The 18621-nt window shown below is 39.1% G+C and overlaps 1 protein-coding gene and 1 non-coding gene across 2 annotated transcripts; both read right to left on the bottom strand.

The window, feature by feature from the left end:
* Positions 1-215: 215 nt before the first annotated feature.
* Positions 216-9373, bottom strand: LOC141898301 (PR domain zinc finger protein 14-like). The gene is made up of 9 exons (XM_074784144.1): positions 9297-9373; positions 4872-5188; positions 4453-4557; positions 3379-3539; positions 2124-2391; positions 1539-1668; positions 1254-1380; positions 721-831; positions 216-389 (listed from the first exon to the last, which is right to left on the bottom strand). The coding sequence occupies exons 1-9, from the start codon at positions 9371-9373 to the stop codon at positions 216-218; spliced, it is 1470 nt and encodes a 489-aa protein (XP_074640245.1).
* On the bottom strand, positions 2699-2848 carry LOC141900908 (U12 minor spliceosomal RNA). The gene has a single exon (XR_012618794.1). It is a non-coding gene; the product is annotated as a U12 minor spliceosomal RNA (small nuclear RNA).
* Positions 9374-18621: the final 9248 nt, after the last annotated feature.

The following is an 18621-nucleotide window of genomic DNA, read 5'->3' as shown; positions in this document are numbered from 1 at the left end:
TTGAACCGTTTGATCGATAATGAAGATTTTGTCAAGAAGGATATTTTTCACACTGGAAAGGCTTCGTTTATTTTACATAGAATTCAACAAGTAATAGAAATTTACAACAATATGATTGATATTTTACATATGTACAATTTAGTGACCGTTCTTGCACAGTTCATGCAGACTATCATAAAGATCGTTACTGTCTGGAATGTATATTCGCGCCCGCATTAGAGCGGTACTACCACTGATGGAATGACGTGCATCTGAGGTCGACTGATCAGACCTTGTCGGGAGCTAGATACTGCTGCTGCCACTAGGGGGAGCTTTTCCTTCGTGTGGGTCCGTCGCATATGGCTGTCATGCGCTGCGTGTGAGGCAAATGCTTTTCCGCAGAATTTACACTGAAAAGAAACGGAATCATGCGCACATTCGTGAGAAGTATACAATATTAAATTACTAAGAAAAATAGATGAAAGTAGCGATAGTGTGTAGAATAAAGAAATATTAGCAGAAAGTTTATTCTCACACAAATATTTTGAATTTAAATTCAATGGGGTGTTGCTAATTAAATCTTAGGATGTATCTTTCTGTTATGGTAGAAAAATGGGGGCACTTGGAGAATATGAAATTCGTCCTCTTCTGCGTCGCAATGTAGGCATTTCGCCTGATTTGCAAACAGGAATACTCGAAGACCCTAAAAGGACTGTATTTATTCATATGGTACATGCATACCTTAAACGGTTTTTCGCCGGAATGTTGTCGTATATGAGTTCGCAGGATGCTTGATGCTGTAAACGCTTTACTGCAATACACGCACTTATACGGACGTTCTCCACTGTGAACCTGTTTGAAATCAACCAATAAGTCCTCCGGTTAGTTTACTGGGTCCAAAAGTTTGTGGATTATCAGTGGCGGATCCAGGATTAGACACTGGGAGATTCCAAGGTAAATGTTAATGAGCTGTGTAGCAACTGCCGAGGGACAAAGGCAAATTTCTTTTTGGAAGGGGTCTGAAAGATATAGAAGCCTCCAGACGCATTTTCCAGCATTTAACCACTGAAATTTAACATTTATTAACGTAGCAGTAACTACAGATTTTTTGTTCAGAATGATCTGGAAGAGCAGCGTTAAAAGAAAAGGACAATTCTTTCAGAGGGGGATTCCAGACACCACTGTTTATGGTGGGATTGCGTGCATTCTTTTAAGCAAATATTTTGAATGGTCTCACACGTTTGACCAATGTGAGCACATTGATGGCGACTTACTCTCATGTGTTTATTAAGACTTGACGACTGGCTGAAACTTTTGCCGCACACGGAGCAATGATGAGGACGGTGTTTTTCGTGAACGTGTAGAATATGTATTCGCAGTCGATCTCTTTTCTCAAAAGACCTGAAAACGTAGATAAATTATATGAACAAAGTGCATACGCGATTTGAATACATATGATATGTACTAAATAATGTCATGACATTATTTAGTTATCCGCATTATTTAGTTAAGGATCCGCAGTATCACACACTGGAACTGAAAATTGTAGGCCTATGTACCTAGTGCACAGGTGACACGGGAACTTGCGGTCGCCTTGGTCGACACATCTTGTGTATTTCAGATGTTTATCCCTATAGTATTTGTAAGCGAAAACCTTCCCGCATCGTTCACACTGGAATCCTTCTCCGGCTTTGAAAAAAATAGATAAAGCATTCTTAGAGTCTATAAATCCGTGATTGATATTCGTTTTACCACTGTCGTTTTTTAAGTTAAACATTGAACTGTTGCTAATTATAATATATATATATATATATATATATATATATATATATATATATATATATATATATATATATATATATATATATATATATATATATATATATATATATATATATATATATATATATATATATATATATATATATATATATATATATATATATATATATATATATATATATATATATATATATATATATATATATATATATATATATATATATATATATATATATATATATATATATATATATATATTTATTGCCAAAGTTATAAACTTTTATGACAAAAATCGATATAATAAATATAGTAAACACTTCAAGTTTGGGATCTTACTAAAAATTAACATAAGTTTAACGTACTATCGACATCGTCCTGTCCCGGCAAACCAAGCATATCTTTCAGCGCGACGGGTATGCCCATAAACTGCAGGTAACCGTCGCCATACCAGACTAGCAGCTCGGCTCCCCGGGGAATGTCTTTGCAAGCTTCATAGTAGATCTCTCCGTCGCATTGTACCGCTATCAGATTCTGCTCCTGGGCGTACCGCGCGCAGTTGACGTATGCCAACCAGTTACCAGACGACCCTCGCCCATCGATGAAATGACTCAAACGACCGTCTTTGAATATCTGATGAGCGTTTTGGAAAGAAGAGCAAGATGAGTGGGTGGATGATGTCAAGTTCACGTCACAAAAAATAATTCAATTGCCATCGCGCACGACATAATTACAATTTATTTGTTATCCAGCTCGTGTATTCAATGTCTATTCATTTCAGGAATGCATGTTTTAAGAATATTTGCAAACAGAACAAAAATAAAATTGAGGATACTTTGTTAGGGCCAAGCATCCAAGAAATGTAAGATGATAGATGCACCATGTTTGAAAACCCAACGATTTAGCAAGTAGTAATATTTTAGTTTACGATGTTAGGGGTAGGGCAGTTCGCAAACACCCGGGCGACTCGCGAAAGTAGGCGTGCCACCCGAGGACGACCTGTACCCCATGAAAAATACGCCACAGATATTACTGTGGAGCCCGTCTTTCCCCGGGCTCGTTATTTTCCTTACTCATTAGTTTAAGGCATGACGAGCGATGAGTTTTACAAAGCTATATAAACATTTCTTCAATTGATATATTCGGTGTGTATGCGTCTAAATTGATCAGACATTAAGAAAGAATAAAATTGGTCAACTTTTGTCTCATAGTAAAGCAAGAGGCGAAGTCTACATCTTTTTTTCATATAAATGCTTTTAGCTATTAACTGTTGCTTTTTGTTTCCAGATTACGCTGGAAATGGAAATGAATGGTGTGCAATTTATCCGATAGGCGGCGCTCTTGTAGTATTAGCGCGAAATTCAAAGTAACTCAATCATTGAAACACATAGCGAAATACATAAAATACAACGATATATGTAACAAACTAAACTCGACATAAGCTGCCCTTCGGTGGCTTACGTGCCTGCCACAACAAAGTATAGTCATACGTAGTTTGAAACTAGAACGATGGGCTTATCGAAAGAAAGTTGTCAGTTCAATCATATCATCCATCAAATACCAACTTCCAAGCGAATATTATCCCCAGAATAACGAGGGAATAGAATAGAAATTGCTTACCTCCCACATAAAAGAATTGTCGTCGTTCGTTTTGATTTCACTGGTATGTACAACCCGCCCGGTGAATGGACCAAATCGCGTCCCTCGGGCAATAACCGTCATTTGACAAAATACACCGTAATGTACAGCACCTCCGCAAGACGTCTGTACTATTTTCATACCTGAAATATGAAATAAAAAGATATAAACTAACAGAAGGTGTTTCTTCCTGCATTTTCATGGACATCTAAAAAGCGTCAACTAATTTTCACGTTACGTGCTTGCCATTTTTTATTAATTGGCTATAATTTCAATTTCAAAACCTGCCTTCACTGTCACAGAGATACGATCGGGACTTTTTGGCCTACACACACCCTTTTTATTTAATGTTTTAAAGTTCGCAGTTGTCATGGCTGGCGTGGGTACGTACTACCCTCGATGAGGAGCAAACGGCTGCTTAAGATGAAACACAGCTTAATCAGCTTAATTATTTAGCCGTATTTGTCCAAGTCTTCTGGGTGAACTAATTACAAGTTTCGCGCTAGATTTGCCCAACTCATTTTATCTCTTCGTAAAACAAACTTTGCCGTTGCTAAACCCGTTTAATCGTCTGCTCATTATAGACGCCTGACGACTGCAACGTTTACTATACGCGAAACAAACCCCAGTCGATTAGAGATGACAAAATATCTCGAATAAACTTTCATTATTGGTGAAATCTTTACAGCTTATTTTCATGATTGGATGGTCACTCGACCACGGGGCTCGTATTTGAAGTTTGAGGATGAATAGTATAGCCTTCATGATCCAGTATTATTTGTATAATGTATGTACCTGGGATATTGGATGATCTAAGCTAGACGTACCATTCACGCCAAACCTCAAATACGAGCCCCTGTGCACTCGAAGCTATTTCTAAATGTAAATTTGTTTAATATCGCTATGACAAGAGCAGAGATGCCCAGGACCCTGAGTTCAATTTTATACATTTTATACATTTATACAAGCAAATTATTATATATACATATATAGATTCAAAGTAACTATAAATGATCTCAAATTATGAAGAATTGATCCGAAATTATAGAAAATTACCTTCTGGTAAGCCAAGAGTGGTCTTCTCGGTCAACTGGGCTGTTTTGTCTTTTCCAGGTAACGCCATGACTGCTGGTAACTTGAACGCTAGTATTTTCTCTATCCCTGTAGGAAGAAAGCGCCTTGAATTCAGTCTTTCTGTCTGGGATCCTAAATCATCGATATAAAAAGGTTTTCAATAGTTTTTTTTGTGATAGAATTTCAAGTCGAATCAGCGAATCAAAAATTTTTGGGAAAAAAAGCTTGAAATTATTGTTCTTCGAAAAGGCAGATTAAAGACCAATTCGCTATACCCAACAATATTCTACACATACGAAAACAAAATTTCGAATCATTATGAAAGGTATGTCAAAACGACTGATCTTATATTTAACATATCTCTTTAAAAGCAGAATTCAAGTCATCGTTTAAAAACCCACCGTGACTTAATTCGTTGATTCTCAGTCCGGAAAGCGCGTGGCCCACTGTTGGATGCGTGCCTTCCTTTCCTCGTATATACCCGTACAGAACCATGTCCAGTTCAGCCTGACTGAATGTCGGCGTAAGATATGGAGCGGGCATCGGGCCGCAAGCGACCGAAAATGGGGCCAATTTCTGCGCTGGCATCCATGGAAATACAGGTGTGGTGATTGGTACAACCGGTGGCTTGAATTGGCCGGGATACGGTGGTGGCCGGGGATACGCCATTTGTGGTTGGTGCATTCGGGGCATACCGGGAACATGCTGCCCACAAGGTCTGAAACAATTGATATAGACAAACGATTTAGTTTTGTTATTCCTCCGCTAATTTGAGATTCTAAAAATGTTTTTCTTTGCCATTAAAACAGAAAATACGATGAATGGTATGAAGTTCATTGAAGCAGGTTTACTTTCTTAATTTTCCCACTCTTTATCGATATCGTTTATCCTTCGTTTAATTTTCTTGTTACTGCCAGGATACCGAACATCCCAATACAACCTTACCTGCACAATAACCTTTATCAATGAAATCGAATTCTAACGAAATCACTCTCTCGGACCGAGTTCCGTTGCGTTCTTTTGTTTTGGCGAGATGAGAAAATTAGATATTAGGGATGAACGAAGCGAGGTTATTGTGCGCCGCATTTCTCGACTGTTCCCATCAACGCTGGATTTATTGGACTTAATGAAAATGTATGACATCAGAGCACCGGCCGAGATGATCATTTAGCCGTATTATCGCTAGTACATTATCCTTTCATCCGTGTGTTGGTGAAATGTTTCTTTTTTCTTCAAACTGGGAGAGGGAAAAGTTGATATTTCGGTATCTACGGGTGTCGCCGATTCGAATAAGGGCCCCGGCCAAATTATCAAAAATGTAAAGTAATGGCGCTAAACCTATGATTATCACACAGCAGTAAGACAGATTTTGATAACATATGTAAAAGTAATTTCGCCTTATCCATTTACTTAGAATATTAGGAGAAAAACCGATAACGGTTCATTCAATGAGGATTTAAGTTTGAAAAAACCATACCCCGGCGAATCCCAGAGTTTAGATTCTAGTTTATGTCCATGACCACACCTTTCCCTTTTTGTATTCATGTGTATACTTTTTTTGTACAATCTTGTTGCAATTCAAGGATGAACAAAGTTAAGTTATCATTATCATTATCATAATGTACGAAGGAGTCAGGAATTCTCATCTGTGGAATTGTCCCTCGTGATGCATCATAATCTCTAGTAAACTCTGAAACCGACCGACCCGTAGTGCTTTATACTTAGATAGATCGGAATAAAGCCTTTCAAATAGATCACATTTGAAAATAATGAAAAAACTAACCAACCAGAAGCGCACCCATGTCGGCCTGCGACTCAAACCGGAATGATAATTGGTGAACTTTGATGCAACTGGCGCAGAGGAGAGGCGCTATTAATCTCAACCGAATAAAATTATCCCTTGGCAGATTGCAACGCGGCGGATCATTGCAAGCTGTCTTTTGGTGACTGCGCGATACGGGAAAGAAATTCGTCTGCGAAACGCAATAAATCACTTAGCGAACTAACAAGTTTATTACTCATTACAGAAATCAGTGGAATTTCATTGACGAGCCTGATCCTCCGTAATCGGATCAAAGGGCACTAAATTAACCAATTACGGGCGGCAGTATTAACGGTAGGGGCACCCGGTATAATTGTGTTGTAACAGTAACCGAGCCCGTCGTTGATTGCCGCGCTAGTGACCATAAGGGCAGTTAGCGGGGTGTGAATGATGGACTCTTCGGTAATAAAAACGCGATATTACACGCAAACACGGAAGGAATCCGTTGTTGGAACTTAGATCAGTTATTTTTATTCATATGAACGTTATCATCAAAACTACGAATTTATCTACAAAGGAAGTAACTGAGAAATTGTTCACGACGAGAAGTATAAATTGAAGCGAGCATTGTGCTTAATAGATAACGGTTCATTTCATGATTTCACACTTTTTTCACTTGACCCTACAAACCACCTCAGAGTATAGGCGTCCCCAAGGAGATCGAGGTTGCGAACGACCCCCTATTGGACTAGGGCCCTTTTTGAAATGATGAAAAATATTTTTTACTCCATAAATTACGTAATTTCACCACTGACACCAATGACAACAATTTAGATTTAGAATAGTACATTTCGGAGAGGGACTAGAACTTTAGCTTTTATATTATAATAGGGATTATGTTATAGGCTAGGTTGTTTGGTAAGTATAAAATTGAATTCGATTGGTCCCTTCTAAAGAGTCATTCGACCACCTTGAAAAATCGTGGGGACGCTCGTGTCAGAGCTAGTTGAATCTATATGGAATCAGCGAATAAAATGTGGACTTAACGTTCATAAATTGCGATCTGGTTCCATTATAGTTATGGATTAAACTTGACGTATCGATTTCGCGCGATGATAATTTTGCACTTGAGTCAAGTCATTTCCTATCAACAAAGGAAGTCAGTTCAGAATATGAAAGTGCAAATACTCAATCAGGCGATTTCTGATCTTTATACAACTCCAGCGACCTTACTTATTGCAAGTTACGAGCCCCCTAAACCTGCGAGTTGCCGCTAATAACATTGACGACGACGAACGGCCGGAGTTTCATCGTCATTCTATTCGATTTATCGTATGAATTGTTAAAGGCCGGGGTCCCGGACAATTCCTGCGAGGTTGAATTATGCAAGTTACTCCGGGAGTACCAGTGTCCACTACGGTCGTAAAAACCAAATTATCGGCTTAACCGTTTTGCAAGTTTTATGATGGCGATGCTCCAGCGATAATTAGTCGACTTTTTGAGAGAATTTGCCGATGGAAAATATATCGCACGGTCTCAATCACAACTTTCCTCCAGATTCCGAGCGCGAAAATGAAGATGACGTTGTTCAAGTTGCAAGGTTTTTGATTTGAATTGAACTATAGCGATAACTGTCCGCGCAAAGCTAGAAATCGTTTGCGAACGAAAACCTGAACGAAAATATTGATTGAAAATCCCTCTGGAGGGTAGTCTCAAACTCAAGCTGTTAAAGAGCTGTCGTTGGGAAAGATAAACAAACGCAGACCAAAATTGCAAATAACGGTGTTTTACCCCTGGAGAAATGCGGTTTTACAGATATTTGAAAATGAATTAAATTCACGAATTTTTTGACACGTGGTAAAAAAATACTCTTTAACATCGTCACTGTTGTTGCCCAAAAAACCCGAAAAGTCACCAGCAAACATCTGCATTTCATTTCCCTTGAAATGACGTATGAATTAAGTTTATCAAGCAAGGGACTGTAGAGCTGATTGATATTCGATCAAAACTTACGTTTCAAAAAATATCGAAAATTATCGGAACAATAGGGAACAAGAGTGACCGCCACGATATGGCGCCTACAAATGGAAACTTCTTAATTTCCGCGAAGACACATATTCACACGTCACGACAAAACTACCTTAAACCTTAAACGATATCTTGCAGCAAAATGTGCAATTTCAGCATGATACGGTCAGGGCCAACGCAGTCCCCATTCACCACTCTTGAATTCATTTCCGTGGAACTCGGAGCGTTATTCTGTCAATTTATTCATTCAGGAGGAGCTATAGCACTCGCGCATATATCGTCGAAAGACGCATAATCATAATCTATCAAAACCGATCGTCCTCGCGCAGCACCATCCAATCGATCTCCTCAACAGGCAATATTCATATATTTGGAGCATAATTTGATTATTTCGACTCCACTTTTTTAAGATTATTGAAATTTGTGCGACACATATTTTGCTCATATATATATAATCAACGCTTGTCTCTTGTCTTATTGAATCACTTTTCTTCTATCTATTTTTCATATCATTTCATATGATTTCATATTATAAGGATCTTTCCTACATTTGCGGATTTCAACGGCCAATCGTAGAACATTTTTGGTAAAGTGTACAACGAACCTTACTAAGATAAATCGATGAAATAGTATAAAGAAATACAATTATATATATTTATATGGATGAAACTATTTGTTGGAATGAAAAAATGAAATTAGACTTAGATTACCGGCAATGAATGTAAACAAAAATACGGATTTTTGACATAAAGTATCTTGCTTTAGAATGAGACAGATGACGGAAGTTTCATGGAAACTCACTGAAAGAACGCTATTTTTCAAGTATGAGAAGTGATGAGCCAAAATTTCGAGCGGATATAACCTTTCTTTTATGCAAACACAAAATTAATACGTGGCAAAAAATGTGAGTAGAAAAAGAACGTATCGCAAGATCGAGTTCTTTTATTTTCAGTTCCGCACCTAAAAACTCTTCCACGCTCTTTTGAAAGTAGCTTTCAAAATTTCAAATGAATTGCAAAGAATCTTGTTTACTTACCGGGTAGGTGGTCTACACGCCATTTGCATCATTTCAGCTGATGGCTGGAATGGTCGAGGATTCGTCGTAAGATCCATCTTTGTTACAATGCCCACATGTGGAATTCTCAGTTTTTAAAATGACTGTCAAATTTCTTTTTTAGATTTCCAAACGCCACAGCAGCGGCGACTCTTTTCTGAATTTGTTGATATTTTTCGTCGTACAAAAACTTAGAGAAAGAATACTTGTTCTTATGTTCTTTCTCCGCGAAGTATGAGTGTTGGTTAAGAGTTGTTAAGATGATGCTTAAGAAAGTTTCAAATACACGGTTGTAGCAAATCGCGTGCTATAAACCACCTTCGAATTCCGTACTGTAACCGTAAACTTGGGCTCTGATTGGCGGTCTTCTAATCAAACTTTTATAGCGCTCGGCCACTCACGCGCGAGGGCTCTTACAGCCGCTGACTCATATCGTAACACGTCTGCTTAAAGTAGTCCGAACTTTTTCTTGCGGCAAGAAGAGGTGCATGCAAACGATTAGGAAACTTGTGAAAACTAATGTAAAAGTTTTTATTGCATGAATCTTGTTGCAAATCGATTAGAGGGGGAAGTATTCATTGAAGTTTTAAAGCAAACTCAAAAGGTTTTATGCATAACTACCGAAAGGCCTGTTATTGATAGGTTCTTTTTTGAATGGAAATATCATATTTGACGATGAAGTGTAAGTAATCGCGCTAAAGGGGCAAGATGCTACCGGCTTCTGAAAAGTTGGTTTCTGCAACTCACAGTGCATGCAAAATAGAAAATTCCGTTGTGTAAAAGCGAGGTAATAGCGACAATCTTTGCAATATTCGATATTTTCTATGCGCAATGCCAAGCTATCCAATGTTAGTCTCTTTCAGTTTGAGTAACGAATATACGAACCAGCCTATTCGGATTTTTCTTCTTGGGGAGTGTAAATAGATAATGAAATTTAAATCATCGACAAAATGAAATTTTCATCAAAAAAATCTGTCTCATACGCCTGGCAAACTGGATGTGTTTGTTTCGTAAGAGTTCCACGCGTATGCGCGTTTAATCATGGTTTTTAAGGCTCCAATCGGAGTGCGTTCTATGGTGCCCTTCAAGTATACGGATGCGTTCAACGGTTAATAGGCAAATTCCTCGGATCAACAAAATCTCTTAATTAGATCACATTCGACGTCAAGAAGCCGCTGTAAGGGTATCACGAGCCTGATTTCAAACGAATTATCCGTCTGTCTGTACACGGATAACGAAGTTTCCGATCGGCTTAAGTCGTTTGGACAACAGAACCAGGGTAGCCGACGGTGTTACATCGGGCTCCTTCCTCAACTGATAATAGCGAAAGCACGAAAATGTCATTGTCGTAAGCATTAAAAAAACAAATCGAACTTAACGGTTATATATTATTCATTGGAGAACATATTTACATATTCTTCATTGAAAATTTATTCAAGCTGAATTAGCGAAATTGATACAGATTAAAAACCTAAGTAATCATAGATCCTTCAAGAGGAAGTTCAGAATTAATCTATTGACGAAAACTGAAATTGTAAAAACTGATATCGGATTCATGTTGGTATTTTCAACACCGTTAACGTTTTTTTTTTTAATTTTCAATATCCGGCCTCAAGATGTAACCTCCCCTCCTCACCTTTCGGTCAATGGTCGATGTTGTTCTAATGCGTTAACACGTTTTATAACACGGAAAAGATCACGAGTCGATTAAAGATTTACGTTTTCAGCGAGCGACAATCGAAAGTCTTTAATCTTACGAGAAGCCGCATCGAGATCAAAAGACGAAAGAGTGGTATGAAGCAATCACCGCATTAAATATGCATCAGGCTGCCAACCGACATTCGAAACTTTGCGGTTTAGAATGCGTGTCCCCACGCACGTGTCCAAATATCGCTACAGTAAACCAGACGGGAATATTTCAAGATCCTTCGATGTTAAAAGAAGAAATCAATTCTATTCCAGACTATCGGATGAGTGCATATTTGTATTAACACATAATTAAAAATCATTGTTTTGAACATGATTTGTGAACTGTAACCTGAAGTCTACCTCTGTGTCGGTTGTTTTTCCATTCAGCCTGGGACACGTTGTTATTTGTGTATAAGATGAAAAAATGTTTTCGTACTCAGAAGCGTTTCCATTGGGGCAAGTGATTTGTATTAATATCATCAGGGTTAGATATACGGTGATAAGTTCGTCGTTCAAGCCATATATTTACGAAAGAAATCTTCCATGAATCCAAGAACTGGATGATAGCCAGTAGTGTAAATGAGTATAAAGTGTCATTACGTATGCTTTTATGCCTTAATGACCTGTCGAAGTGACCACGAGACAAGCCGATTCCAGGGGCCGTAATCTGTGGACATGTCAACTCTATTTGACCATACGACCGTGTTGTCTGGTCGGCCGATTATTTTCAGCTCGTGGAGGAAGGCATCATCATAGCGTGCTAACTACCGCATGATCGTGAAATCTTCTTAAACCCATAGAAAATCTAATTTTCTAACGGCCGCCTAGAATTAGGCATCTATTCAGCGTGGTGGTACAGCTTGTGCGTGGTTCATATTGTTACCGAGCCTGTTCATTAGATTAACCTGGATTTTTTCGCCGGCGCGACTGTCTTTTAGCCCGAGAACGGCTGTTCCACAGGCAATCACGCTACAATATGCAATATGTCCCCACCGACAAGTGCTAACTTAATTTGAGGATTCGTTTAGAAGGTCGCTTGGGTTGAAGCTGATCTATTAGTAGGGTTAATAACGCTTCAAGCGTAAACGCCGCCGTGGATTGAGTTGACTTTGCCTCTCGCGGCAGCAAACAACACCAACCGGGGACACGAGAGTGTGTGCGATAATCTTCTTACGGACTTCAAAACTCGCCAGGATGAGCGTAGACACTATCCTTAATTGGGATAATACGACCAGAACGCATAAATCATGCATTAAAGGCGCGCCTTAATGACGACAGCATGGGGCATCGCGAATGTGACAGTTGCACGCACGACATTTAGAACTCCAGACGACTATCTTATTATATACATATACCTGACCCGCACGCCTTCTCAAATAATAATTCTGATTCAATTAGGACGGATGAAATTTTTTGAATATACACGCCAAATCGAATTTCCGAGGACCGGTTTGGAGCGCACACGGCAATCGATTGCGTGCTACCGGACTAAAGCGTATGAAAAAAACGGCTTAGTCACCGTTGAGAGCGGCACGATTCGGTCGTTCCTTAGTCGGATGTTGATGCTCTTTAATTTACTTTTAGGTCTTCAAATTAACGTTGATATATACATAAGCTCTTTCCACGTCTGTGCACAGTTTTTAGCAAGCGCCACGAATTGTTATCAGGCAGGGAAGGTATTTTGATTACGCTGAAAATAACGAGAAGCTTTATTTCATCCGAAATGAGCATTTTTTCTCGTTCAAAAAACTGTGACAATTTCGCTTGAGAAATTCGTTTCGGAGAGAAGGTCGGAGTTAATGGTGCTAATATATCGACAAGATGAGCGTAGCCGATATGGCCAATCATTCACGGTTCAGGCGCAAATTTAATTAGAATTTAGTATCCCCAAAACCGCATTCTATTTGACAGTTGCGAAACAGTTGATTACAGTTCAGTCTCAACGACTTTATCAGAATAGAAGATTAATTAAATTTGATGACTAGAGATAGCGCGACTCGCTGGCCGTATCCTCGGGCCGGTCATTAGGTGAAAATTTCACATCTAAATTCACGTTTTACTCGCCGTTTCGTGCATGAATTCGTTGTCCGTGTTGTGTAGTGTCGAGTCCCGCGGGCGTCATCAGCGCGACCCGGAACGAAAGTGGCATTTTCAAGAATGGCCATTCGAGAACGTAACGTGCAGAATGTTCGCTGAGTGAAAAAAAAGTCGTAAACAAATATAAATTTATACACATTTTCTAGGAATCTATATATAATTTAGGAAATTGATGAAGTCATTTATTCGGTGAATGTTCTGTTTCAGTGTTTTGAAAGCCGCTTCTCCTAGGTTGTCCTACCTGACAGTTTGGGCGTGAGAAACTTGCGAGGGACCCAATTCCAAAATTTCAAAATTTTGACTTGATGTCTCAAGATTGTCGAAGGGGCGTAAGATGTTGCTCGGATCTACGAGAAAATTACCCGTATCCCGTAGCTTGGACCGCATAGCTCTAAGGTTATGGGTTTAGGAGTTTGCTCTCCCGATGCACTGGCGTTCAGATGGTTCCAATCCTGATATTGATTCGGAACGGGTGTCGTTGATGTTTAAGCATTTATCGTGAGTTTGGACGCGAAAACACATCTCATTGGTTTGAGAGCTGTCCTAGTCGAGTATGTCAGGACTGGTATTATATTTTGGATAGGAGACGCTACTGTGCATGGACACCCGGCTATAACTGCATTTACACCGACGACTTATTGCGTGATAAGAAATAGAATCTGAAGAATGGTTCATTTACGTAATGATGAAACCAAATTCCGTGCTATTCGTCGCCATAAAATGGACAATTAATTAGAGTCCGTTGACTTTAATTATGGGATTTACGAGTCAGTTGAGATTAGGGATGCGTCGGGTGACACCCCGCATTTAATGTATAATTGATTTCAATTTACCTTCGTTCTCGCTTCGACAGCTAATATGCGTGCTGATATCGAACCTCTAATTTTGAGAAATGCGGAAGCATCGGCACCTTCAGTTCAAGAGTTTGGATGGTTAAACAATGGGTTAAATCGCAAAATGCATTTAGCTCGGAATTAGTTGTCCATTGAACCAGGTCCTAGCGTTTCTTCCGAAAACTGCATAGTGGCAATAATCTTATCAAGTTCATATTCTTTAAACATTTTCATTTCAAATTCAAGCGACCCAAGAAGATCCCCGAAAATCAATTATTTCACCCTTAAACAAACGAACAACGTAAATAACGAACTACGTGTAAGAATTAGAGATTTATTGTCGAAACTTCATGAATCAATTCATGCAGTCGCATCTTAATGCAATTAAACCTGTCATATCTCTGGGTGTAATCCCTGATTAAATATTGATGTACGTCATTGCGAATTGAAATAACACCGAGTCGAGAAGCGCCGCCTGAAAATCAGAAATTAATAACATCCATCCCTCATTAAGCACCCGGTTGTTAAGACAAGTGATGTGGCCGTGCCGTTATCACCGCTGAAATGCGGTTCTTACTAGGTTTTAATTCGGCCGTAATAAGTTTAAGTCGTCGGTATCTGATGAACGGAGACTTAAAGCTACGGAAATCGACTCGTAATTTACTCGTTATCACCGAAAAGCCCGCGTCTACGGGCAGACGAACGTGATGCGTAAATCTGGCCGGTGATGAATTTCCTTCGCTAATCCACGACATCAACCGATTCTGCGTTCGTAGATGAATTAATTGGCATTTGCCTTCGTGTGATGGATGATATAGAGAGTTAGCCGATCCGATGTAACCACCTTTGCGAGGTATAAGAGCCTTAAAACTAAGCACTGTCCGGAATGCTTCCAACACAGCGCGAAACTCTCTGTAATTTGATTTCATTTTAGAACAACGTATATGGCATCGTTCCTATAAAAGCGTGACAGAAAATTGAAGCAGATTTTCCCGAAGAACGAGAATCGAATAAAAGGTCGAAGCGGACCTATCTTTAAGATGACCTAAGGCATAGTCGTCTTCATCGGTGATCAACCGGTATAATTGATTTCATTTAAGGGCCCTTATCGGAATTATCAGTGTACTTAGTGTAATGACCAAAGCCGTAGGCTTTCGGCGTCTGGTGGAATACAGAAATCCCTGGTCTCGGCCTTTGGATGTCGAGTAACCTCATTTGGCAAACCCGTGGAACGCCGCGACGGCATGTCTCTATACTAGCGCACTCGTAGCCTAAATCAAACAATGAAACAATATTCAGCAAAGTATGGCAACAGAAAAAACTCGAACTAATTAACTATGTTCTCATGTCATTTTTTGATTTTAGAAATAGATAGATCGTGCTTGAATATCAATCCATCAAGAATTACGATATACATCTCTTCGATTTCTGAGCGCTTCATATCCAAAGAAGAGATATCGCACTCATCTAAGTTATCGAAAGTAGAAGGATGACTTATTTGCCAACACTAGGAGCCAGGTAGTAGAATGGCAGCAAAAATGTGTTTATCGGCTTAGATTTATTTCGGTAGTCACCGCTTTTTCGCTTATTTACTTTCGAGTGTCAGATACGGATACTGTTCAATCGTCGGCGCGTGGAGATGAATGCATATTTTAACTGTGTGGAGCATGTTAATTCTCAAGTATGATGACTAAAACACGTGTTCAAAACACGGCTTAGGGAGGCCAGAATAGGAAAATACTCGACGTGAAATTAGAGTAGCGATAACTTAAAAGTATCGTTTGAATTATGATCATTCGAACGATTTAAGGACTTCCACAGAAGAAAGGCGTTTTTCAACTTGAGAAACCAAAATGACCCATCAGTCCGACTTCAGCAGAGGCGGATCCAGCCTATCGCTACTTACCACTGGAGCGGTACTCACGTGTGTCAAAGTGCCCTTCTATTTTACAAGTTTTGGAAGAAGTTATCAAAATGGTGGGTAAATTTGAATAATCGAAAATAATACACTTCTTGTTTCCACGTATCGAACAATTTTTCGAAATGCCATACATTGTGGATGCATGGAAAGATAGATTTGATGCCCCAACTGTGCTTAGATTGCATCTCGGAGCGGTAAAGAATACAAAATTTTCTATTTTCCACAGCTGAGCAGAATTCAAAAGCCTAGGTTAGATCCGTTCTGTGGTCGATTTCACGAAGCAAAGTGATCGAGCACACATGGCAACCATCTTATTTTCGTTACCTCTGTGTATAGGTAAAAAGCGACAATTTCTAAACGATGATATTCATAATGATACCTTATAGTTAAAGGCAATTAGAGATTAGAAGATTTTTTAACGCAGTGCCTCAAACGGAATTAGTAAAAGCAACCAACAGAATGTTCATTCGAAGTTCGGTGGCATATGCTACATAATAAAGAAGCATTCAGAAATTTGCTGCGTGTTCCTCATTCGATGACATAATGCCAGGTCGAATAGTCTTATTATTCGTTCTGCTAGGACTTTTCGGTGACGAAATTGTTGGTCGCATTCATGTGAAAATTTTAGCAGTTCGGCCAAAGAAAGGTAAGTTTTTAGATACGTAGTTATTAGACGACGAGTTACTAATGTAAGCCTTGTAATTGTCATGAAACTGTAAATCAGTTAGGAACGAAAATAAAATACTTCAGTTTTCAAAAATTTTTGATTTTTTTTGAAACAGATGAAGTGATACGGATGCGATTTTGTCGGCTGATGTTTTGCGCACGATATGAGCTTGATTTTGTGAAAGTATTGGAAAATGCAAAAGATTTATTAGATGCTATAAATATCTGCGAAACTATCTGCATTAACACGCCAAATTGTGCATCTTTATTAGTTGGTCAAATAAGCGAGAGGTTCAAATGCAAAACCTACAGACGCCTTGCAGATCATCTCCTCTTTGATAACAAGAATTGCAACAAGGAAAGTGAAGTCGTTAATAGCGCCAAGTGTGTCTATAGCACACAAAAGGAAATTCAACGTAAGTCGCATATTCGTTTGCCAAGGTTTGATTGCCGCCCGCTGAAGCTCACGCCAACCAGCAAACCCTTTATTTGTCTATTATACAGCGCACGGCAATCAAACCCTGGCAAGCGAGGATGGGTAAGATAAACGTACGTTCACTTATGCGGGATTGTGAAGTCTTTTCTTTCATTATTCTACTCAGCGTTAATACAACCACAGAGGACAGTCACTTTTCAATGCATTTTTTCACACAAAAGTTTCAATGTTCAAAATTATTCGAACAAATTGCGAAATTTGGTGAGTGCGCCAGACGTTGCTACAATGAGAAAAAATGTGGAAAATTTTACCATTCTGACGAAACAAACGAATGTGTCGGCTGCAGTCGAATTGACCCGCAGATGAATATACAACGATCAGAAAACCATTGGTGGTTCATCTGCTCAAAAACAGGTACCGATACCGATTCCTCCGGCGTTTAAGATTTTGTTTTTGAAATTATTATCGTGAAGTGTATCTGCAGGTTTGGTAGAAGGTGTCTGGTTTTGGATTGGCTCACCAAAACCCTCGGCAACAAGAAACAGACGTGTGCTAGAATGTACCGCTCAGTGCGTTTCCGACAAAAATAATTGTCACGACAATATGTATAAATGCTTAGATGATATCAATTGATTCATTTTTATATTCGTGAATTTATTTCTTGTTTGCCAAAATTTCAGGCAAAAATATAAACAAAACATCGCGATTCTGAATCAATTTTGTGTTTGCATTCTAAATATAATCGTATATACGATTTTGGCATAGTGCTTACTAATACTTACATATAAATTTCTCCTGGATTATGAATTTTATATATACTTATGATACCATTAACTGGGAAATGTTTGAAATCTTTATTTTCATGGCGGTGCGGTTTAGATGTATATATAATGTATGTCACTGTGCCCACGAGGCAAATCCATTATTGTAATTAATATCAGGTTATAATGAAATAAAAGTCAAGGTCTATAAAGAGTAGGCTACGTTTTAAGTCACGCTTTGAGGTCGGTTTAAAAACGATTTCATCTCTAATTCTCTCTCGATTTCATCTGTATAAATGTTTTCGTCAATCCACTCCCATTAGCAAGAGACGGACGGATTTTTGACGGATGGAGCGTGGTGGTTGCTCTCGGCTGCCGAATACCCCCGACAGGAGGCCTGGTTATGTGTGGGCGGCGGAGGCCCATGCTGTTATCACAGACAAGTCCCTAAGGGGACTAGTCCCTTCTAAATATTTTTAGGTGTCCTCAATTATTTCTAGGATTTTGTTCATTTTATAAAGAAATATGAATTATTCCCCTCATAGCAGTCATCGAAAACCCGTGGAGAACACAAACATTTCAAAATTTTCTGGTAGGGGACCCCAGACCCCCTGCGGTGGCATTCGCACCTTCAGCGCTCGCCACCGTGGTGCCCCTAAAACTCCCGTTTCGCGATTGAACTATTGTGCCCTTAGACTGGTCCACCACCTTCCAATAATCTTGGCCCCTTTCATTAATTCTGAATAAATCAATCTTGGGACAATATTGTACAAAGTCCCAATTGACGACAGAACCATGCGCGGATTGTCACTTTCGAGCAGCCGCGTACGTTAGCTTTACATGACACTGTAGTAGTTCTAGTGTGACTGTACAGCACTGCGGAAAAACAGTGTCTGCGGAAAAA

Source organism: Tubulanus polymorphus, chromosome 2 (assembly GCF_964204645.1).
Source record: "Tubulanus polymorphus chromosome 2, tnTubPoly1.2, whole genome shotgun sequence".
Taxonomy (NCBI): Eukaryota; Metazoa; Nemertea; class Palaeonemertea; order Tubulaniformes; family Tubulanidae; genus Tubulanus; species Tubulanus polymorphus.
Note: the sequence above shows the minus strand (reverse complement) of the source record. Positions and strands in the feature narration are given on the sequence as shown.

Coding starts and splice junctions, on each gene's coding strand:
- LOC141898301 (XM_074784144.1), bottom strand. CDS start 9,373: ATGGATCTTACGACGAATCCTCGACCATTCCAGCCATCAGCTGAAATG. Junction 5,189..9,296: donor GCGTGTAGACCACCTACCCG/GTAAGTAAACAA, acceptor CAATTGTTTCAG/ACCTTGTGGGCAGCATGTTC. Junction 1,381..1,538: donor CCGTGTCACCTGTGCACTAG/GTACATAGGCCT, acceptor CTACGTTTTCAG/GTCTTTTGAGAAAAGAGATC.